The 22,836-nt window shown below is 38.3% G+C and overlaps 2 protein-coding genes across 2 annotated transcripts in view; both read left to right on the top strand.

Moving 5' to 3' along the window:
• The window catches only part of ikbke (inhibitor of nuclear factor kappa B kinase subunit epsilon), a 257,205-nt gene that overhangs the window by 134,069 nt on the left and 100,300 nt on the right, over positions 1-22,836 (top strand). The gene's annotated exons all lie outside the window — the stretch shown is intronic.
• Positions 12,811-22,836, top strand: part of dyrk3 (dual specificity tyrosine phosphorylation regulated kinase 3) — a 30,771-nt gene continuing 20,745 nt past the window's right edge. Inside the window, exon 1 of the mRNA XM_020936997.2 lies at positions 12,811-13,714. Within this exon, the coding sequence (XP_020792656.1) occupies positions 13,672-13,714 (43 nt within the window). The 5' untranslated portion in view covers positions 12,811-13,671. The remainder of the gene's footprint in view (positions 13,715-22,836) is intronic.

Genomic DNA, 22,836 nt, shown 5'->3' with positions numbered 1-22,836 from the left:
CATTAAACCACTGTGGAACCTACTGGACCACACAGATATAAAACCACAATAGAAAAAGAAAGTACTGTTGTGATTTAATCTTGAAAATCACATTCTATTGTCTAAAGAGAGAGTGTGTTTATTATCATCGTGGTATCAGAATCAGTATTGTGACAACACTGTTCATATTGTGCTGCTGTACTGCAAATACTTTCTCATGACTAATTACCACATGTACTGCAGGTAATTATTGTTATTGAAAATTCCGTCTTCCTCTTTAGTAACTGTCTAATGACTTAAGTTACAGCTTGAAAATTATAAGCTATTAATGCAGCTTCTGTTCCTGCAGTCTGCTACTACAATAGGCCCAGTTCATTTTTTATCCCCTTAAAGCTGCACTATCTAAATTTTCTCGAGGAGGGTCTGTCACCTTAGCCAGGCTGGTGTCTCCTCAGTTTCATTTCTCTCCAGGGACTAGGTCAGAAAACGGAATACACTAGATCAGGGGTGCTCACACTTTTTCAGCATGCGAGCTACTTAAAAAATGACCAAGTCATAAAGATCTACCTAATACAAAGCCAAGCAAACTGCACTGAAACACTCTGCCCCTTTTTTGGACCCTCACCCACAGTTTGAGAACCCCTTCTTTAAGAGAACTTCCTCTGGCACTTTACACAAAACTGTGAAAAAAGTGAAGGAAGATTTTTAAACCTGTTTTTTAAAGTTCCAAATTGGAGTTGCATTCTTTTCTGGTTTTGCAGTGATATTTACCAGCCTCTGCACGTTTACCAAACCAAACGCACATCGTGACAAACACAGATGCATTTGTGCACTTTTGTTAGGCAAACTTCAGCCAAATGTGGCAGTAGGTCTGTTCTGTAGATCTGCTCTATGCTGTAGACCTGCTTTGTGCCAACACTGTAACACAAATTTAGACTCGTTTTTGCTTCACGTTTTGTCTTGCTCTTCTAATCAGCCGCACTGTGGAAGGGGCTTGTGTTCGCTGTACGCAGGAAGGAGCGAGAGCGTGAAAAGGCGAGGGGCGGCGTGCTGACGTGAGGCAGATGGACAGGTAGGATGTTTAGAAAGTTTAACCTGCCCTGTGATGCACGCTGGTACACGAGGGCACACGCTGTTGCAGACGAGCCGTGCATAGGGAGCGTGTGTGTTTGTGATGTGCCATAGAATACAAATAGAGCACCCCGGTACAAATTTATTGCCAACAGCAGCGGCCGTAATGAAATATGATCGCACTTGTTGAGTGTCAGACCTTGAGTGAGAGAACAAGACCGAGTCCAAACACGAGTCCGAGACGAGACACGATGATCTACCCACACGACCCTGGCGATCGACTGGTAGATCGCGATCAACGTATTGAGCACCCCTGCACTAGATGGTTTGCAAGCACCCTAAAAGTGAGAGTTCGGGCACCAGCCAATCAGAGAAGAGCCAGACATTCTGTGTTGGCAACGATTCCCGAGATGGAGGATTTAAAGCCGGAACAAAGAGAATGTTTGGTGAATTTTATCGAGGGGAAAGACGTTATTATCCTTCTTCCTACGAGATTTGGGAAAAGCTTAATATACCAGTTAGCCCCGTTAGCAGTGCATTAGACCAAATAGCAGCGACTGGTTAAATGAAAAAAGTACCCGCCTACCGTCGAGCAAACAAATTCTAATGCTGTGAGGTCAGACGGTTTCCACGAAGTGAAATTGGAGGATGAATCAGCCTAAATATTTTTTAAATATTTTGTAAATTATTGCTTTACCTGGAATATTTTCTTTATTTTTTCATTTCTTTAATTATTGATGTTCATGTTGCTAAAAAAGAAAAAAAAAAAGTTGGATTATCTACTTGTCTCCATGGAGATTGCAAAATTTTATGCTATTCTGTGTAACTTTTCAGGCAAACAACAGTATAGAGAGAGAGAATGGAAAGTTTCAAACCCAGGCTGAGTTCTTCTCTCAAACAAAAAACACTGCAACAACACCTTGTGATGTCATGTAGTGATACAGGAAGTGCTCCAATGTGTTTTTAAACTCCATACACCTTCACTAGGAACATCTGGATCATTTCAGCTCTGGAACTGCCAATTTGTACTGAACAAAAGGTAAAAGGAGCTATTAACCCCAGGTAGGTAACAACATTATAACATGACTTAAAGCTCACAAGAGTCAGTTTTGCATAATATAGAATCTTTAATTCATACTATGTCGCACAGGTGGGACCAAGTCGTTGTTTTGCAAGTCTCAAGTAAGTCTCAAGTTTTTGACCTCAAGACTGAGTCAAGTCCCAAGTCAAATACAGACAAGTCCAAGTCGAGTCTCGAGTTACTGGCCCATAAGTCCAAGTCAAGCCCAAGTATCTGCTTTGAGCTTCAAGTCATTTCAAGTCTTTAAACCAAAAATATACCAAATATATCTTAAATTTTTGCTATTTATATGACTTTTAAACTAAACTGTACTTAAATAGTCATGGTATATGAGTATTTTTACAAGAGTTGTAGAAATGCTATTTTTCCTTTTTAAATGTCTTGACAAGAGTGCAAATTATTAAGGTCAGAATAGAAAGAATTCAGATTTTAAAGTGCTTATTAACAGTTATTTTGTCAAGTAGTCTGCACTGAAATGGAAGAATCATGTTCTCTGTAGTTCTGTATATTACTGTAGTACATTTGATGATACAATATCACAGTACTTCAGTTACTAAGTAACAAACAGAAGTTGACATGTTCCAGTTTGTTCCTGTAAAATTCAGCACTGCATTTATCAACTGAAAGAAAGAGAACATATATATTTTTAGGAGAAGCATCAAGTCTTCTCAAGTTACAGAGCTCAAGTCTACGTCAAGTCCCAAGTCATTGACCTTCAAGTCAAAATCGAGCCCCAATTCATTGTCAATTTTACCAAGTCAATTCTCAAGTCCTAAAAATACTCAAGTCTGACTCGAGTCCAAGTCACGACTTGCAAGTCCCACCTCTGGTATGTAGTATGTAGGCCTAATATTTCAAAAAAGTGCTACACTGCAAAAAACTAAATCTAGTCACGTTAAGATGACTTGAATTACAAAAGTTTTATCATGATTTGAATAAATTTCACTTGACAAGTAAAACGATCTGCCAGTGGAAAAAGACTTTTTGTGCTTAAAATATGAAAATAAATATCCCTACACTTAAAATAAGAAAAGCAACAACTTTTTGGACTTAAAATAAGAAACAAAATCGAATGTTGCTTGAATGAATAAAAACACACTTATTTCATTGGTAGATCATTTTACTTGTTCAGTTGAATCTACTCAAATAAGTAAAATGTTCTTAATTCTAAAGTCATTTTTACTTAATTTAAATTTTTTCAGTGTATAGAAGTCTGATACATTATAATGATTATTATTTTCCTCATACTACTACTACTACTACTACTGTACTTTCAAAACAAGTACTACTATACCCCAGTTGCTGCTAACATTTACAATAAAGCAAAAATATTTTGGAATTCTATTGTATTCTTAAAATGTTCTCAAAACCATTCAACTATAACCAGGCTTGTATTTACAGAGTGTGTCCAGCAGAGGGCAGCACACTCCCGGAGCATCACGCCTGATCTGGGTTCAGCTGAGCGGAGCAGAAGTTTGTATCTGAAGTGAGGCTTTGTGGTTTCCTTTGCACAATAACACTTCAAACAGACACGTGCTCAGTGCTTTTACGCAGAAGAGGTGAGTCAACAATAATATTACATGAGTCAGCACAGAAGTGTTCAAGGTGCGACAGAATAACTATCATAAAGTCCATGTGTCAGAAAGCTGAAAAACACTCCTACGTGAGGCTGATGTTGACAAAAAACGAATAATCAATCATTTTTTTCTTACCAATAAATTTATATTATTGGAAATGCCACTTAAAGGGCTTATATTATGTTATTTACTTACTGTACTTAAAGGTGCAATATCCTCCTGAGGCCTGGCCCATTCTTGTGTGTCTATTGTAGTGGACACTGCCTTAACCAGTCTCTTTTAAGTGTTTTGAGATAGACTCTTAATGAGGGGACTAGGTTCCTCTGCCAAAACAGGGCCGGGGATTATAGAGTACTATCATGTCCAAGATAAAAAATGAACTCAATTCTAGGGTGACAACATTTTCAAAATAAAAACTGGGACTTCCCCAGTTTGTGGTAGTTGGGATTTATTTTAAACACATTTATAATTTGAGCTAACAAAGTTGTACAAATAAAAACTGTTAAGTCAGTTGTTTCTGTTGAACAAAATTCAGCACAAATCTGTATCAAAATCTCAGAATCTGCATGAGACACTTCTGCAGTACATTTTTTAACAGGTACTTCAACACTTTTACTTAAGTAGATTTTTCATGTGATATTTTTACTTTTACTTGAGTACTTCTTCCACCACTGGTCCCCACATGTAAATACAGTAGTGCGTTCTAATGTAAAATGGGATTATAGTGGAAACCGCGTTAACCAGTCTCTTTTAAGTATTTTAAGACTCTTAATGGTGGGACTAGGTTCCTCTGCCTGAATGAACGATAAAAATTAACTCAATTCTAGGGTGACAACAACATTTTCAAAATAAAAAAAATGGGACTTCCCCAGTTTGTGGTGATTGGTGATAATAAAATTATGAACTAAGTGCGTAATTAAGGAGAACCATTTTGCACTCGGCTCATTCGTGACTAACACGTGAGTCGGTATAGTCACATTTTCTTTATGTTTTGGTAATTTTTAAGTAACTTTTCTGTATTTTACCTAAACAAATGACAATTTATGTCTCTGTTTACTGTTGGCAAGGATCAGATTGGTCAAAAATAGAGAACCTGTGACATTTCTTGTGTAAAACTGGGACAAATCACTGGTTTTGGCTGGGATAAGGGACACAGGACTCAAAACTGGGACTGTCCCGGGTAAATAGGGACATCTGGTCACCCTACTCAATAGGAGTTAGTTTGTGGCTACACTATGATTAAAAAAAGTAAAAATTAAAAAGGAGTCTAAAACTTTTTAAGGCGAATGCAGAAACCTGTCAGAGATGTTGGCCATCAAAAAAGTTGTTTTTGTTGTTAACTTCACATGGATTTAACACCAAAATATCACCCGTGTCCATTAGAGAGGACATGTTGTAAAATTATTAACAAAAATAAAATTAACACAATCTAAAAGCTAAGGTGTTTATTTACCTCCAAATAGATAGAAAATCCCCAAAAATATATATTGCAACACCATTTTTTCTTCGGGTACCAGGAGGATATGTAACTTTTCGGTTGGGGGTCTGTCACCTGCTCGTCTTCATGAAAATGTTATTACTTTGTCTAGAATGTCCCACAGTATGGCATTAAACTTATCTATTTCCATGTAGACAAGCCCCTAATGCCTCCAGACCAAGTTACAGGTCAGATCTGTGGAGAGGTGAGCTCAGTCACAGTAGGAATGCATTTTTTTTTTCAGTATTGTACTGTATTTTTGACCAGTAAGATCCCCTTAATTGAATAAATGCAACATAGATGAGTTTAAAGCCATACTGTGAAACCTTTTGGGCAAAGCAAAATTATCTCCATGTGGCAGACCCCCGACCAGAAAAGTTACACAATATAATATCGTTTCCTCATCAAAAATGTACTGAGAGTTGTGTTTTGCATTGACACATGTTTAACACACAAACCCTGCACACACTCAGTACACTTTGTTCCAACTTGTGATGTCATGAATGTGTGCTCCACTGTGTTTAAACTCTACACACCTTCACTAGAATTATTTGGATGATTTCAGTTCTGGAATTGCCAGTCTTTACTGAACTAAAGGTAAAGAGCTATTAACTTGAAAACTACTACTAAATGACATCACAAGGTGGAACAGAGCATTTTGAGCTTTGGAGATGTAAACAAACTAATAACAAAGGGTTACTCAGACATGTGTGAATGAAACAAAACACAACTCCTGTGGTCTGTTTTTGATGAAGTAACAACGTTCTAACATGTCTTAAAGAGTCAATTTTATGTAAGTTAGGACCTTTAATTTCTTCACTGTATTTATGATCTGTTGACGTGGGGTGGTCTCATCTGCAGGTTTAATGCCATACTCTGGAACTTACATTACAATATGTAAAATCAACTTTAATGACCATTTATTCTTAACAGTGTTCCTTCATGATAAACTTGCTTGAAGTTTTATTTCATTATTTTTATTGTGGTTCATGCATGTTTAAGAAGGCTTGTGTTCAAAACTTTAGTACAAAAAGGTACTGTTTTATCTACCGTTTATCTCTGCCCCAAAGTCTGTATTTACTTGCGATTGTTAAAATAATTGTGTTAGAATGTAAGCTTCACAAAAGCCACATAGCCACTTTTCAACATTAAAAACACATGAATGAAAATCCGCTGGTGGCTTTCGAGAAATGGTATAATGAAGAAGCGTGGCCAGTATTAAACAGTTACTCACTGTCCTCACCACATACTACTTACTGTATTTTTCGGACTAAGGCGCTCCAGAGTATAAGTTGCACCAACCAAAAAATGCGTAATGAAGAAGGCAAAAACATATATAAGTCGCACTTTTTGGGGGAAATTTATTTTATAAAATCAGAGATCAGGAACCAACATTTCATCTTGAAAGGCAAGTTCTAGTAAAAACAATAGAACAGAGAACAACAGACTGTTAACGTCACATATGAACAGTTCTTCAGATAAACTATAACATAAACAACAGAACAGAACAAGTTTACCAAACTCTCCATCTCACTCCAAATCACTGAATACATTCAATTCTTCATCCTCTGTGTCACTTCTGAGTAACTTAGTGACCTCTGGAGGTAAATGGAGTGCTGCTTTCTCTTCTGCGTAGCTGTCGTCAGACTCAGCATCAGTTCCAGTTAGAATTATTTCTGAATCCCGACACGATGGTTTCTGTTGTCACTGAAGTCCAGGCTTTGTTGATCCATCCAATGACTTCCAGGAAAGTTACATGGTTCACTCTCCCAGTTCCCGTGAAGCTGTGTTCTCCATCCCCACTTTCCGCCAGTCCCTCACAAGTTTCTCGTTCACTCCAAACTTTCTTTCTGCTGCTTGATTACCGTTTTCGGCTGAATGCTTCACTTCTTGCAGCAAGACAGCAGCTTTTTCTGCAGGAGACATGCACAGTAGAGCAAAGTAAGTGACTTCAGTGTGAAAATTTTAATATATAAGTCGCACCAGAGTATAAGTCGCAGGAAACACCCAAACCATGAAAAAAAGTGCAACTTATAGTCCGAAAATATGGTATGTAAAAAAATTTTGGTATCTATACTTTGTCTAAGTACATTTTACAGTGGATACTTTTTACTTTTACTTCACTACATCTGAGAGCAGGTGTCTGTACTTTCTAAGTATTTTGATGATAGTTTGAGACCTGGTGAGGAGTTTATTTTTAACACATTTATAATTTGAGCAAACAAAGTTGTACAAATAAAAACAGTTAAGTCAGTTGTTTCTGTTGGAACTAAATTCAGCACAAATCTGTAACAAAATCCCAACATTTGAAGCTTTATACAACTTCAAACTCTGCGTAAAACACTTACTTACACAGTACATTTTTAACAGGTACTTCAACACTTTTACTTAAGTAGATATTTTTACTTTTACTTGAGTACTTCTTACACCACTGGTCCCCACATGTAAATACAGTAGTACAAAATCTTATGTTAAATTAAAAATGTTTTACAATGTTTTTTACTTGTTATTAATTTTGTTTTGTTCTTGTTTGTGTTGATACGACTGCACTGATGTCAATATAGATGACACTATGTCCCATTAAAAAAAAAAAAAAAAAAAAAACGCGAAATAAACGAACAGATAAACAAATAAATAAATAAATACAAAGTCGTCACAGATGAATAATGCGGCTGGCGATGAGCAAAATGTAAAATTATAATGCTCCACTTAAGTTATAAAACCTCAAGACGAACAGCTGACGGACGCTCTGCCAGAAAAGTTACATAGTGCGTCTTTAATTACTTGAATATTGCGGTAAAGTAATGAGCGCCTGGCCTCTCCCCCCTGGGCTGGATCCAGCAGAGGCCAGCGGGTGTAAATTGCTGCTGCCGGATCCGCGCCAGTGTCTTATTTATGGGAGCAAATATGGCGGGACTCACTTCTCACCTCGGAGTTGGAGCTAACTTTAGCAGACCTCAGATCAGCGCTTGTATTTAGCCTCGGGGCTGCTCTCATGCCTGTGTCTGTGCTATGGGCTAAATATACCCCCCGGCCTTGTACCGAGTCCATGCAGATCCGATTACGATCCCAGCTGGACCAGAATTCGGTGACCAAATACACTAAAGCATGAGAGCTGATTCTGCTGTTTAATGGAAAATGGGTTGGGTTTAAAGTGCGACCCCAAAGACACGCTAGACTATTCATTTCAAAACAGTTAACATTTCATAACTATATTTAAGATTTGACAAAAAATGGTTGGACATGGGCAGCAGTTGTGATTATGTAGAGGTAACTGCATAGATGTTACCTGGACACCACAAGAGCATGCTGATATTATGGTTTAAAATTCAGAGCGACTAATGGCCAATAAGCTCTGCCGATATTTTTGTGCCGATATATAAGGCCGATTTGAATTATTTTTGCCAAATTATGTCATTTTAACTCATGACTGTGAACCAACATTCCCCTTTTACCACAGGCCTTCATGAGAACTACTGCTGCTGATACTTGATCTGACTTGAAATGCGCTGCACCGTACACTCGTGTTTTTAGCTTTATGTATTTATCTATGGTTACTGTAATGTAGGGCTGTAGTACTCGAGGCTTGTCTATTTTTTTTACAGTCTTGATCTTGTCTCGGACTCGACCATGCTTGGACTCGGTCTTGTCTTGGTCTTGAAGGCATTTGGACTCAGTTTTGTCTCAGTCTTGAAAGTGCTTGGACTCAGTCTTGTCTCGCTCTAGAAGGCCCTTGGGCTAGGTCTTGTCTCAGTCTTGTAGGTGCTTGGACTTGGTCTTGTCTCAGCCTTGAAGGCGCTTGGACACGGCCTCGTCTCAGTGTTGAAGGTACTTGGTCTCGGTCTTGTCTCGGTCTTGAAAGTGCTTGGACTCTGTCTCGTCTCAGTCTTGAAGGTGCTTGGACTCGGTCTTGTCTCAGTCTTGAAAGTGCTTGGACTCGGTCTCGTCTCGGTCTTGAAGGCGCTTGGACACAGTTCTGTCTCGATCTTGAATGTGCTTGGACTCGGTCTTGTGTCAGTCTCGAGGTCCAACACTCGAGTGATGAAGTGGAGATAGATTTATAAAAACATCGATATACATATGTGCCAAAATAACTGCAAAATAAAAATAAATGTTAAAAATGACAAAAGATGGTCTCGATTTGGTCTCTGTGGGCTGTGGTCTCAGTCTTGTCTCAGTCTCGGCTTTTAAAAGTCTCAGTCTTGCCTCAGTCTCGACCCTCAGAGGTCTTGGTCTAGTCCTTGTCTCTGGGCCCTGTGGTTTCAGACAGGTCTTGGTCTCAATTAGTGCGTTCTTGACTAGAACACTACTGTAGTGGTTAGAGATATGGGATTTTTTGTGTTTGTGTGCATGGGATGGAGAGAAACATAATTTCGATGCCTTTATATATCTAGTACATGTGAAAAAACTGACAATAAAGCTAACTTTGAACTTTGAGGACTACGTAGTCATGTTTTGAGGATTTGAGCATTGCCTTAACTTGTTCAAATAAAACTTTATGTGTACTCTTTAGACAACAGGTTGGCCAAAACAAAATATCAGCTTGTGCTGGAGATTTAAGACTGATAGGTGATATGCTCAAAAGTCCAAATATCGGCTCAATATATCTGTCTATCTCTAGTGCAGTGTGTACATTTTCTGGTGGAAGGTATGCCACCTGCTTGTCTCCATGGAGATATTACTGCCAGGGCTTAATGTTGCAGAGTAAGTACAAGTATTCCAACATTGATTTCATTGCAGGTGGATTTTTATTGCTCAGAAATATCTTAAAAAACATGGAACTCAGTGGGCTCGTCATATTTTCGTTTGGTGCAAGAGCCAGTTCGGTAATAGCCAAAAAGACCATTTTTATTGGTGACTATAGTGCCATAAAATCTGCAGTAAAAACAAATGTAATTTTAATGATAAAATGTGGCTGTAATTTGATGTAAATTTAAACCCATATAATGAAGCTCTTATACAGTTGACTGTATGAAGGTCTCAGTCTGACTTGTTGTGTTACCCTCTGATTGACAGGTAAACACTTAACAACTGTGCCACTGCTGTTGATCAAAACATAACAATAAAAACATCTCTCTTGAAGTGTTCATCTTAAATTGAGCATGATTTAAAGGTACTTTCCAGCATTCACATAACAAGACACACTAACTGTGTCAGCCCAGTTTACAGCATGTCCACTAAACGTGTGACATGGAAAATACCAGTGCACCCTGACCTCTGACCCCTGGAAAAAGGAGGCTCACCTTTAGAGCTAAGTTTACAACCGTGTTTCGTAACAAGATGTCTGCATTTTCAAAAGTTATGGTTATGTCTACTTAGGAAATTTACAAATAGTTCCCACAGGCCATTCTTTCCTGAAAATTAAAAATATTATAATCAACATCGGTTACAGTGTGGCTTGTTTCCATGGAGACAGTATTACTTTTCCTGTCCTACCTCTTAAATCTAAATTTATCTGTCTCCATGGACGCAAGCAGATGACCCCATTATGCCGAGGTACAGGTCAGATCCATGGATTGGCAAGGATATGCACATGAAGTATATATGTTTTTCAAGCTATTTTTTTTTTTTAAATTGCAATAAAAACACATGTAATTGAATTCATGCAAAATAACATTTATTGCTATACTGTGGAACATTCCAAAGTAAGCAAAGTAAAATCATCTCGATGGAAACAAGCAGGTGGCGGACCGTCTACCAGAAAAAGTTACACAGTGCGCTTTTATGTTTGGTTGATTGAACAGTTAAACATAAAACAGATTTCTGCAGCAATGCATTCAGCCTATACATGATTGAAATATTTGTTTTGTCTATTATTATTATTCATTTATTTTTTTTACCTCAAAGTTTTTTTTTTTATTATTATTTATTTTTTTCTATTTTATTTTGACTTGTACATTTACATTTATACAATTATTCCTTATTTGACACCAGTCTCTTGCTATCGTTTTTGCTACTTATTTATAATTTCTTATTACCATTTTGAGCTACTATGTCCAAATAATTTCCCTTGTAGATCAATAAAATTTGTCTAAGTCTAGGGCTGGGTATCATTAAGAAGTTGCCGATACAATACATACCTCGATACACAGGCCACGATACGATACATATCTTGATACAGTGAGGTTTCGATTTGATACAATATATTTCAAATTGATTCGGTACAGTTCAATAAAAAATAAAGGCTAAATCATGGCTGTGATACTAAAACTCTTTGTTAAACCAATTCTTGTGCAAAGTTCATATGAAACACAAACATTTTAAACAGTGAAAAAAACAACTGTGAAAAAAAAAAAAAAAACTGTGAAAATGTCAAATGTGTCGCATAAATGAGTTTCCTTCCTCTGAACAAGCAACAAAACTGTAGCGCTGTAACAAAATAATTTTGCAAAATGTACCAAAAAGTACTCTTGGCGATATATCGATACAGCAACCCACGATATTTGTTGTGTACCCCTCTGAATGAAGACTGACACATGAACTGGCAATTTTAAAGTTTAATGGCAATAAATCCTCCAATCTGCTGTAAGAGCTAAAAGGAATACAAAATATAGAGTGTAAATATGCATTCACAAAATTCAATGCAAGTTTAATTATTATTTACATTCATCTTGACAACATCAATCAACAATGATAAAAAACTAGAGACTCAAAGTTATTTAAAAAAAAAAAAATTAAAATCAATAACATACCTTTGTGCCTCTTCAGATGGGAAGCTAAACAAAGACTCCATATAATGTTTTTCCCTTCTCGTTGACAAGGTAATTAAACGAAAATAAACCCTTCAAAATAAAAGCGCTAAACATAAACGCGTAAGTTAATGGTTAACAACAGAAAATAGTGCAATATAAAAATAATAATAAAAAAATGTCACAAAAGGTTTTAACAAAGACAAATTATACTATAGGTTATTTACAATATTAATACTGTATCATTTCATTAAATGATACTATATATTGATATTTTTGCACACCCCTATCCAAAGTCTAAGTTTAAGTTTTAGGCTTATATTTTGGATTTTTCATGTTTATGTATATGCCTAATTTAATATGGCTACTTTTTCAATATGGAAAATCAATAAACCACTTTTTAAACCAACCTGAACACTGTTTTCCTTGGGCACAAAGTGGGTACTTGTAGTTCTTGTACATTTGTGTTACGGAACAAACTGTATCTTGTATATATCTTTATAATTTATTGTTTTTTATTAGTATTATTTATATTTTTTTACTCTTTGTTATTATATTATATTGTGATGTGGGAGCTACTGTGTCCAGACAATGTCCCATGTGGATTAATAAAGTTTGTCTAAGTCTAAGTCTTAAGTTTTAGGCCTATATTTTGGATTTTTCATGTTTATGTATATGTCTGTTTTAATTTGGCTACTTTTTCAATATGGAAAACCAATAAACCACTTTTTAAAACCAAACTGAACACTGTCTTCCTTGGGCACAAAGTGGGTACTTGTAGTTCTTGTACATTTGTGTTACTGGGACAAACTGTATTGAACACTTCTATCACTTCCCTGTGCTCTCACTAGGCGGCGCTCGTTTGTCTGCCCTCTGCACGCTCTCCCCGTAAGCACCGCCCCTCCGCTGGTTCTCCCCTGCGCTCCCCTCGCTCAGCACCGCCCCTGCGCGCTGCCCCGCTCCGGACTCCCACATCACCGAAGACGCCCTCAGCAACAACACTCCACAGCGGCGTCGAATAAGACACTGTCCAGCCACTCACAAGCCAGGATTAAACCTACACCGAGCCCATCTGCACCTCTATCCGCTCAGGTGAACCTTTCCGCGTCGACAGCAACCAGCCATCCCCGCTTCCCCCGCCATCCGAACCATGGGGCTTCCCTCTTGACCGAAGCTAGCCCCGGAGAGGACCGCGATCTCCCCCTCCTCGCACGCCGAAGGGGGGCACACATTTTCGGGTTTGCCCAAGCGCTCGAGTCGCTGTTGTTTTCAAAGATTTACCCGGGGGGATCTGTACGGGAATGGTGCTCCGAGCCTACTGCTTGTACAGACAGAGAAAGGCGAGGGGAAACCGGGCGCCGAGTGGTACTACCCAGCGGACTGTGGCTGTTTTTTTGACCGAAGGGAGCGGCTCTTGTCGGGAGGATTTTTGTGGCTGCTTGAGCTAGCTCCGGAGCGGCTAACCAAGGAGGAGGCGAGAAGCGACCCCCCAAAATATCTCAGGGTTTAACCTAAAACAATCAACACTAACTCATTTTTACTAGCCGCTACCACTTGGAAACTATAAGGAAATCATTGTTTAACATTATTTTACAGAAATCATGGACAATTTATGATAAAATCCGACAATAAAGCTGATAAAAACAACGTGAGCTGCGTTCAAGCGAAACTACCTGGACTGTGTTTTGTTCCTAAATGCTGTTAGCGTGAATGTAGGCGAAACCTTTAGTGTTTTTTTTTAGTTATTTTGAAGTTTTTCTCCACGTTGGATGCTGGCATCACAATTTTCTTGCAATCATGATGATTATAAGCCGAAAACCAGAGGGTCCAATTGCAACAGGTAACTATTTTAAACGTATAATTTTCTGTAATTTTTTGCATGGTGTTGTTAAGAATTGACACAGTTTTGCAAGAGTTTTAAAGTGTTCTTTCACTGTTTTTATATTTCAACTTAAAAATAAGTTTTTAAGTTGAAATTGGGATGCTTTGCCAAATGTTGTTTTATATCTTGCAAAGAACAACAATAAGTGATTAAACTTTTTTTCCTTTGTATAATTGCAATGAAATACACAAAAATGATCTAAAAATGATTTGATTTGCTTCATCTGCACATATTTTACTCATAAATGACAAATTCAAAACTTTGAAGTAGCCTGGATAGCTTTGTTTTGCTTGCAGTGCATGGCACAAACGATCACAGGTCATGTACAAAAGTGTATGTTAAGTTCTTAAACGTGTCCTAGTTTTGCCAACCTGAAGTTCATCCTAAATCCATGTCATGTCAAAACTGTATGTCTGACATCTGTTACTTTCCACCTTTCGTGGAACTGGCAACCATCGCTGCGTTTACAGAAATATCGTGCGTCCTTAAATTGCTTTGATCGCCCATTTATTTTCTTGACCAGTCGTCTTGGGTGTCAATTCACGTCGCCCCGCGGACATGAGGGTTGACAGATGCAGATTTTCCAAAGATCTTTTCTTACAAGACTTGAAGACGTGAGCTGCGACGTAAACATGTTTTCTTGTGCGTTGTGTTGCCATACCAATCACGAGACTCGCGCATCGCCGCTCACTCTGTGTTTTGGGACACGCTCTTTGGGATTATAATGCTGTCCTTTACGCCTTGGCAGTAAGATTCTTATCATTCTTATCTAGCTTTGCACATGTCAGCTACTTTTTTATGGCTTCATTAGCAATTTGTGCCATGTTGGGAGATTTTGCTTGAATTTCCAGTCAGCAATTAGTCACGTGTGATTCAGGAGTCGAGCTTATCTATATTGCCACTTTGTTGAAATGCAGTTTCGAAGTAGTTCAGACGACACCGCTATCAGTTGTTGTGTCTTCAAATTCTGTTTAGAGTTTTTATTATGCCGGTGGTATAATACAGTGGAATTCCCTGTTTGTTGTCAAAAATAATTATCCAAAAATTTGTCACTTTTTCTCCAAGTTATAGGCTACTACATTACTATTATACATTTTAAAATTTTCAGTTTCAGGTGTTTTAGCTTGTGCTACTTTAGTCTTGTACTTCAGATTTCAGGTTCTGCAGATGTAGGCCAAGAAATACCCCAAAAATAGATCTTTGGCTTCATATTTGGTCACTGACACTTGATTTTTTGTTACAGTTGGGACTGCATTGGGACTCCTGGGAGCTTTATATGTTGCATGCATATTTCGTCATCTTGAATTGCACTTACTTTCAAATATGACTGTTTTGTATTGTTAAGATTATTATAACAGATTCAAATCTTGGAAGTACTAACTATTTAATGCAGGTAAATCAAAAGTAGAATTCTTTCCAGAATCTGGACTGAACCAGGGTCTAAACAAGGGCTAAACAAGGACTGAACCAGGACCCAGCTTGGCTCAAAGCAGGACTGAACCCAGATTAAACCAGGACTCGACTTGGACTAAACCAGGACTCAACTTGGGTTAAACAGGACTGAACCAAGACTAAACCAGGAGTCGACTTCGGTTAAGCCAGGACTGAACCAGGACTCGACTTGGTTAACCCAAGTCAAGTCCCAACCAGGAACTGAACCAGGACTCGACTTGGGTTAACCCAGGACTGAACCAGGACTCGACTTGGGTTAAACCAGGACTAAACCAGGACTTGACTTGGGTTAACCCAGGTCTAAACCAGGACTTGACTTGGGTTAAACCAGGACTAAACCAGGACTTGACTTGGGTTAAACCAGGACTTAACCAGGACCAAACCAGGACTCGGCTTGGGTTAAACCAGGACTACATCTGAACTGCAACACTCTGCCCTTTGTAACACCTTTACTTTGAAACCAGACCCTTTTATGGGACCATAGCCGCTAGCCTAGCACATTAGCTCGCACATGCTCAGCTGTGTTTGTGGAGAGGGAATTTCACAGTGCGATTCCAGGGTCACATGGACTCGGCTGTCTGGATGTTTGTGGTCACAGTGGGCCTACAAGTGTTTATTTCTTTTTTCGGCGTGAATTTGCACAAACAACAAAGTCAGATGTTGGGATAGAAAGTGCTCGAATCTCAAAAGATGATGAGATGAGAGTGGTGGAGTGATTAGAATATAAAAAAACAAGCAATTTTTCATGTAACTGCTATGAAATTTACCGAAGAAATCAACTCCTGGACTTGCCAATTTAATTCAAAATGGCGTATATTACAATATTTTCTGATCTATATTATGTTATTTCCTCGTCAAGAAGATACCTGGAGTTGTGTTTTGTTTCATTCACACATTAACACACAAACAAGATTTCTTCATTTTGAGCTTTGGAGATACTAAACTGACTACAACTCAAACAAAACCCAACTCCATGTATGTTTTTGTGGAGGTAACATCATTCTAACATGGCTTAAATCTCACAAGAAACCATTTTGTGTCACATAGGACCTTTAAGTATTGATGGGTCAGAGACAACTTCCTGGATTTATTGCAACTAATCCATCCTCAGTGAACAATGATTTCCAAATTGCATCCCAGGCCGTAGAGGTTTGATGACTCAGACTGCCGACGATGACTCATTTGACTTTCGTTTGAGTCAAATTAAGTAAAAATCCAATATGCAGTGGTTTGTATTCTAATGCTTAATTGGTTAAAAAAAATCAATACCTAGTTTTAGGACAAATAATAGATGTAACATAGCACTTTTTTTTGGTATTTCAGATCAGTACTACTAGCACTAAATCAAGTTATAACTACTTAATGTAACAACAAATACCGAAATTCTCAGCCCTACATACATCAGCCAAAAAAACATCTTGACTTCTATTGAGCCGTATTTACCAATCTGGCTTTATTACATTTTGAGTTGTATTTATCTGTGGGCTTCAGTTGTTATCATACTGGCCGAATACTACACAAATAAGAAAAATGCTGTACTGGTGCAAAGAAAAGGTACACGCAATAATTATTGAGGGTATTCAAAGTAGAGATAGACACATATATTGATTACACATTTTTTGGCTGGTGCGACTTATAGTCCGAAAAATACAGTAATGAAGAAGAAAAAAACACTTATAAGTTACACCACACTATAAGTCACTAAGTGGAACTTTTTGTGGGAAATGTATTTTATGAAATCAGAGACCAGGAATTGACATTTCATCTTGAAAGGCAAGTTCTAGTAATAACAATAGAACAGAGAACAACAGACTGTTAACGTCACATATGAACAGTTCTTTAGATAAATATAGTATAAACAACAGAACAGAACAAGTTTAACAAACTCTCCATCTCACTCCAAATCACTAAATCCACTGAATTCTTCATCCTCTGTGTCACTTCTGAGCAACTCCTCGACCTCTGGAGGTAAATGGAGCGCCTCTTCCTCTTCTGTGTAGCTGTTGTCAGACTCGGCATCAGTTCCAGTTAGAATTATTCCGGCCTTTCTGAATCCCGACTGGATGGTTTCGGCTGTCACTGAAGTCCAGGCTTTGTCAATTTCATCCGGTGACTTCCAAGAAAGTTGCATGGTGCACCCTCCCGGTTGCCGTGAAGCTGTGTTCTCCATCCCCGCTTTCCGCCAGTCACTCCAAACTTTCTTTCTGCTGCTCAATTACCGTCTTTCGTTTACCGTCTGAATATTTCACTACTTGTAGTAGGTCAGAGGCCCTTTTTGCAGGAGACATGAGGTACAGAAGTAATAGGAGTAGCAGATATTGATACACTAGCCTAGAGCACCCTCTCACAGTGTGAAAATAGTATTTTATATAGTTTAATATAGAAATCACACTGGAGTATAAGTTGCAGGAAACACCCAAACCATGAAAAAAAGTGCAACTTAGAGTCCGAAAAATACTGTACATAGATATTTGGACTTTCGGCTTTAACTCTTCAGGACAGGCTGGTATTTTGTTTTGATCAATTTGCTGCCTAAAAAAGACACAAAGTTTATTTTAATATAGAGATAGCTGCACAAAATCTGGCTACACAGTTCTATTATGTTTGTGGTAAAGAATCAAAATCTACCCTACATATTGGCACAGTTTATTGGCCATTGTTTGCTCCATATATCAGTAACGGCATTGGTCACGGAAAAAACCCTACTTTATAATGTATCTGTATTTTGAACAATAAGTTGATATAGTAATTATCATAACAGACCTACAGCCCTTCAGTCTGCGCTCCTCTGTTCTGGGCTAATGCGTTTGTCTCCAGGCAGCAGCAGAGCTTTAATCTGTCCCTGAGCTGCTCCTCTGACGTACCTGGGCACTGTCTCGTCTCATGGGCCTGTCCCGTACAGCGCACTGTTTCCATGTTTATGTAACAGGATCAGAATATGCTACATGCGCGATTATACCAGACCTCATAACAACTGCCACCTATGAAATGATTAAAGCTGCAGTGTAAATCTGAACAGGTGGACACACTGATGCTCCACAGCTTACCTGAGGAGGAGGTGAGGAGTCCACCAAGTGCTTGTATCCATGCATGAAATGTTCCGTAATATGGATTCAAACAAATTTATCTTGTATTTATTCAATTACATTGTTAAAAATACATGGAAAATCTGTACGCAGCTATGACATCTTTATAGAAACTAGTAGGTGGTTAGCCAGGCTGGCGCCACCTAGTGCCTCCTCTCAATTTCATTTCTCTCCAGCGACTAGATTGAGGATTTAAAGCTGGAACAAAGAGAATGTTTGGTGAATTTCATTAAGGGGAAAGATGTTATTGCCCTTCTTCCTACAGGATTTGGGAAAAGCTTAATCATAGTAGCCGCGGGATCTTAAACGTCTTAAAAAGGTCTTAAATTTCATGTTCCTAAATTAAGACCTTTAAAAGTCTTAAATTATGTTGCCCAGGTCTAATTTTTTTCACAAAGGTCTTAAATTTCATTAGCCAATTTTTTTGTTTACTCAACCAGGCTGCAGTGTTAAACGGAGGGAGGAAAAAAAAACAACAATGTGGAAATCACTTAATGTGCATGAACGTCTAATTTGGAGTATATGCAAACAATACTTTGGTTTCTGGCGCCGGTGGCAGTGAGTAAACAAAAAGTGTCGGTTTTAATCGACAGTGACTCTTAGGTTGTAGCTAGTAGTTAGTTGATCATTATTAGAATTGGATCTGGAGTTTTTCGCCCGCATAATGGGTGTGATGTTGATCTTAATTTTCATTTAAGTCGTCTTAAAAAGGTCTTTAAAAGGTCTTAAATTGGAGCTCGTCAAACCTGGGGATACCCTGTTAATATATCAGTTAGCCCTGTTAGCAGCGCATTACATACACGACCAAATAGCAGCGACTGGTTAAATGATAAAAAGTACCCGCCTACCGTCGAGCGAACGAATTCTAACACTGCGAGGTCAGACGGTTTCTACGAAGTGAAACCAGGCGATGAATCAGACTAGCAGGTGGTAGACCCTCCACCAGAAAAACAACATAAGGCTTCTTGAACTAAACTAATTGAACTAATCATTGAGTGGAACACAAACACGGCCAGGGCAAAGGACTGAACCAGTTTGAAATAAAAATGGACCACAAAATCATATATGGAGGTAGTTTAGTGTTTAAGAGTGACATTTTGAAACATTTTAAACATGCATTCTGGAGTTTTAAAATGTGCAAGACTGCAATATGAAGCGCTAAACTCATACCAGAATCACATGGACTTCACACCATGTTTGTAATTACATTGTTGGCTGCTTTTACACAGGAGACGACAGACACCATTTCCACTCAGGGATATTCAGTTCTCCGCATAGGACTTCAGATTATTTGTGTCACTGAACTCAAGGTAAAAAAAAACAAAACATGGAAGGCGCACTTGTTAAAAAAAAAAAAAAACTAGTGTCGTAAACCAAGACCTTAGAACTGCTCAGAACATCACATCCACACCGTATTTATACTTTGCAGTGACGTTGCCTCTATGTGCCTGATCAGTTTTTAAATGAGTCTGAAAACTGAAGAAAATAAAGAGTAGAAAGACAAATAATATAAATAAATAAACTGAAAAAAGCCAGCCCTCTAGTGGAGTCCATTTGCAGCCATAGTAACATAGCGCAGAGGGCACATGTCTGCAGTCTTCTCACTTCACTTGAGCTGCAGATGAACAGCCGGTGCTCGGGAGTTTGTCATCCAAGAAACGCTTCGTCCCACAGAACCCGAACGCATCATGCTGCCCACCCCACCAGACCTCAGCGACGTTACTAACAGTTAGTAACAGCAGTACGACAATGTGGTGTTTAAAATATGACAAAACCAAGATGTCACGGTCACCTCATATGATAAACTACAAGATGGTAAATTTAAATATAATTATAATCTTTAAAAAGTCTAAAAGTAGGAGTGTGAACTAAATAGGCTTGTGTCATTATAGTAAAGTATCGAGAGGGTATTACAGTGTAGTTCAAATGTTCTTTTCAGTTTGTATCGGCCTACCATGGAACCCACGAATTCTTTGTTTTAGATAAGGTTTCCCATATCTCAAACAAAATAACTCCTTCACTTGAAGCGATAAGTAGGTCTATATTTCAAGTAAAAGCTTTTACAAAGAGAGCGATCCAGATAGACCTGAAAACGATAAGGGATTCGAGGTTATTTGGTTAATCAATGACCGTGATTGTACAGGTCACAATATAGCAAAACACAACAATTACATAATAGTTTAATGGTTCACTGTGTAACTTTTGGCTCTACCTTACATTTATTCTAGAGATGCGCGGATGGGCTACTTTTTCATCCGCAACCGCATCGCAAAACTCATCATCCGCCCGCTATCTATTTGCAACCACAGTTTTTATCCAGTTTTCAAAACCACACCCGCCCGCCATCCGCTCGGTCCCCTCCCATTTGCTCCGAGATCAGAGTTTTTTATTTGAGTAGTGAAACCGCCACCTGCCCGAATTTAATTAAAATATTATTTTTCGTCACGTCATCCGCCCGACCCGCGGTTTAGCCGCGGAGTCCGCGGCTGTAACCGCCATCCGCGCATCTCTAATTTATTCAATTACAGGTGGGTTTATAGCTCAAAAATACCTAGAAAAACATGCATTCTGACTGTGAGTGGATTCGCATCTCCTCAGATCTGATCTGTAACTTGGTTTGGTTTGTTCTCCATGAAGATAGAAAGGTTTAATACCATACTGTGAAATATTTCAAGCAAAGCAATAACATCTTCATGGAGAAAAGCATTTGACGGACCCAGAAAAGTTACACAATGCACCTTTTAATGGTAGTTTAGTTTCAGTTAGCTTACCTTTGCATTTTTATGTGGTTGTATATTAACATTTTCTCTCAGCAACCTAAATGCTTTAAGATTCTGTTATGTCTAATGTAATTGTTTTTTAAGAAAGAAAAAACTCTAATTGAATAGAAATCAAGATTGATCCAAGTGACAAAAAATTAATCCAATGTTTTCCTCTTATCCTCTATAGCCCTTACTAAGGGCCCCTTAGGGGTGTGCAACAATATTGAAATATAATATATATAAGGAAACTCGTTTATGTGACACATTTGACATTTTCACTGTTTTAATGATAAAGTGGGTGTTTCTCATATGAACTTTGTACAAGAAGTGGTTTAACAAAGACTTTTTAGTATCACAGCCATGATTTAGCCTTTATTTTTTAGTGAACTGCATCATATCGAATCAAAAGTGCACTGTATCGAGATATGTATCGTATCGTGGCCTATGTATCAAGGTATGTATCGTATCGGCAACTTCTGAATGATTCCCTGCCCTAATAGCCCTACATGTCGGCATGGAATGGCCCAGGCTCAGGATCCATGCACACACCTGCAGATCGGGGGCAGGTCGCCGGACGCTGTCGTCACGGCGACATCTGCTCCTCACATTAAGGCCAGTAATGCCTCCGTGCCACTTTTAGACCTCCACTGCCCTCTGCCCCATCTGAGCTTCGCACGTTACACTGGTCATAGTTTTCAGGATGATCAAAACTTAGGACCATCGCCGTAGCCATTAAAGGGTCATCGTGGAACTTTTCTGGTGAAGGGTCTGTCAATTCTTTTTCTCTGTGGAGATGTTATTGCTTTATCTGAAATGTTTCACAGTATGGTGTTAAACCTTTCTATCTTCATTGAGACCAAACCAGATCAATTTACAGGTCAGATCTGTGGAGAGGCATACCCGCTCACAGTCAGAACGTCTGTTTTTTTAGGCATTTTTTGCCAACCTGGAATTAAATAGTAAATAAACGTAAAGTAGAGCTGTTTAATGGTATACTGTGGAACATTCCAGGAAAAGGAATGACATGTTCATTAGAGCTGGGTATCACTAAGAAGTTGCCAATAAGTAACAAAATAATTTAGTAAAATTTACCAAAAAATACTCTTGGCGATATATTGATACAGCAGTCCCCGATATCGATACTGTATCATCACACTAAACTATATGATATATCAATATTTCGATATTTTTGCACAACCCTAATGTCCATAGAAACAGTCGACAGACCCCTAACCAAAAAGTTACATAGTTCAGTTTCACAATTCATAACAAAATATTATATCTTAAATGGTCAACAGTCCTTAAATGGCTCCATATAACAGGAAGCTGAAACCCATGAATACTCATTAGATAGAAAAGATTTGATGCACAGTTTTGATTTGATAAAGGTACACTTTGTAACTTGTCTTGTGGAGGGTACCTGCTTGTCTCCTTTTCCTGGAATGTTCCATAGTGCGGCATTAAACATCTATCTATTCATGGGTTTCAAGCTATGGCAACCAGCTTTAGTGATCATAGCAGTTAAGCAATTCAAATCATAAAAATATTCTATCTTTTCAACGGGGGAGTGTTGTCTCTGGGTCCTCACAAAGTCCGTCCAATCTAGAAGGAATTTTTATCTCAAGGCCATGAATAGAGACAGGTGGCTAGGTAACTGCTTTATTTGTTTATAATGTGAGGATACTGATTTTGTTTGCTTAAGTTATGAAAAAATGTAGGTGAGAGATAACAGTGAGCAATTAAAGTCGCCTTGTTGTCATAGTTGTATCTGGGATAGTCA

This window comes from Boleophthalmus pectinirostris, unplaced genomic scaffold, assembly GCF_026225935.1.
Source record: "Boleophthalmus pectinirostris isolate CB_2022bp ecotype Guang Dong unplaced genomic scaffold, ASM2622593v1 HiC_scaffold_3, whole genome shotgun sequence".
NCBI classification, from domain to species: Eukaryota; Metazoa; Chordata; class Actinopteri; order Gobiiformes; family Gobiidae; genus Boleophthalmus; species Boleophthalmus pectinirostris.
Note: the sequence above shows the minus strand (reverse complement) of the source record. Positions and strands in the feature narration are given on the sequence as shown.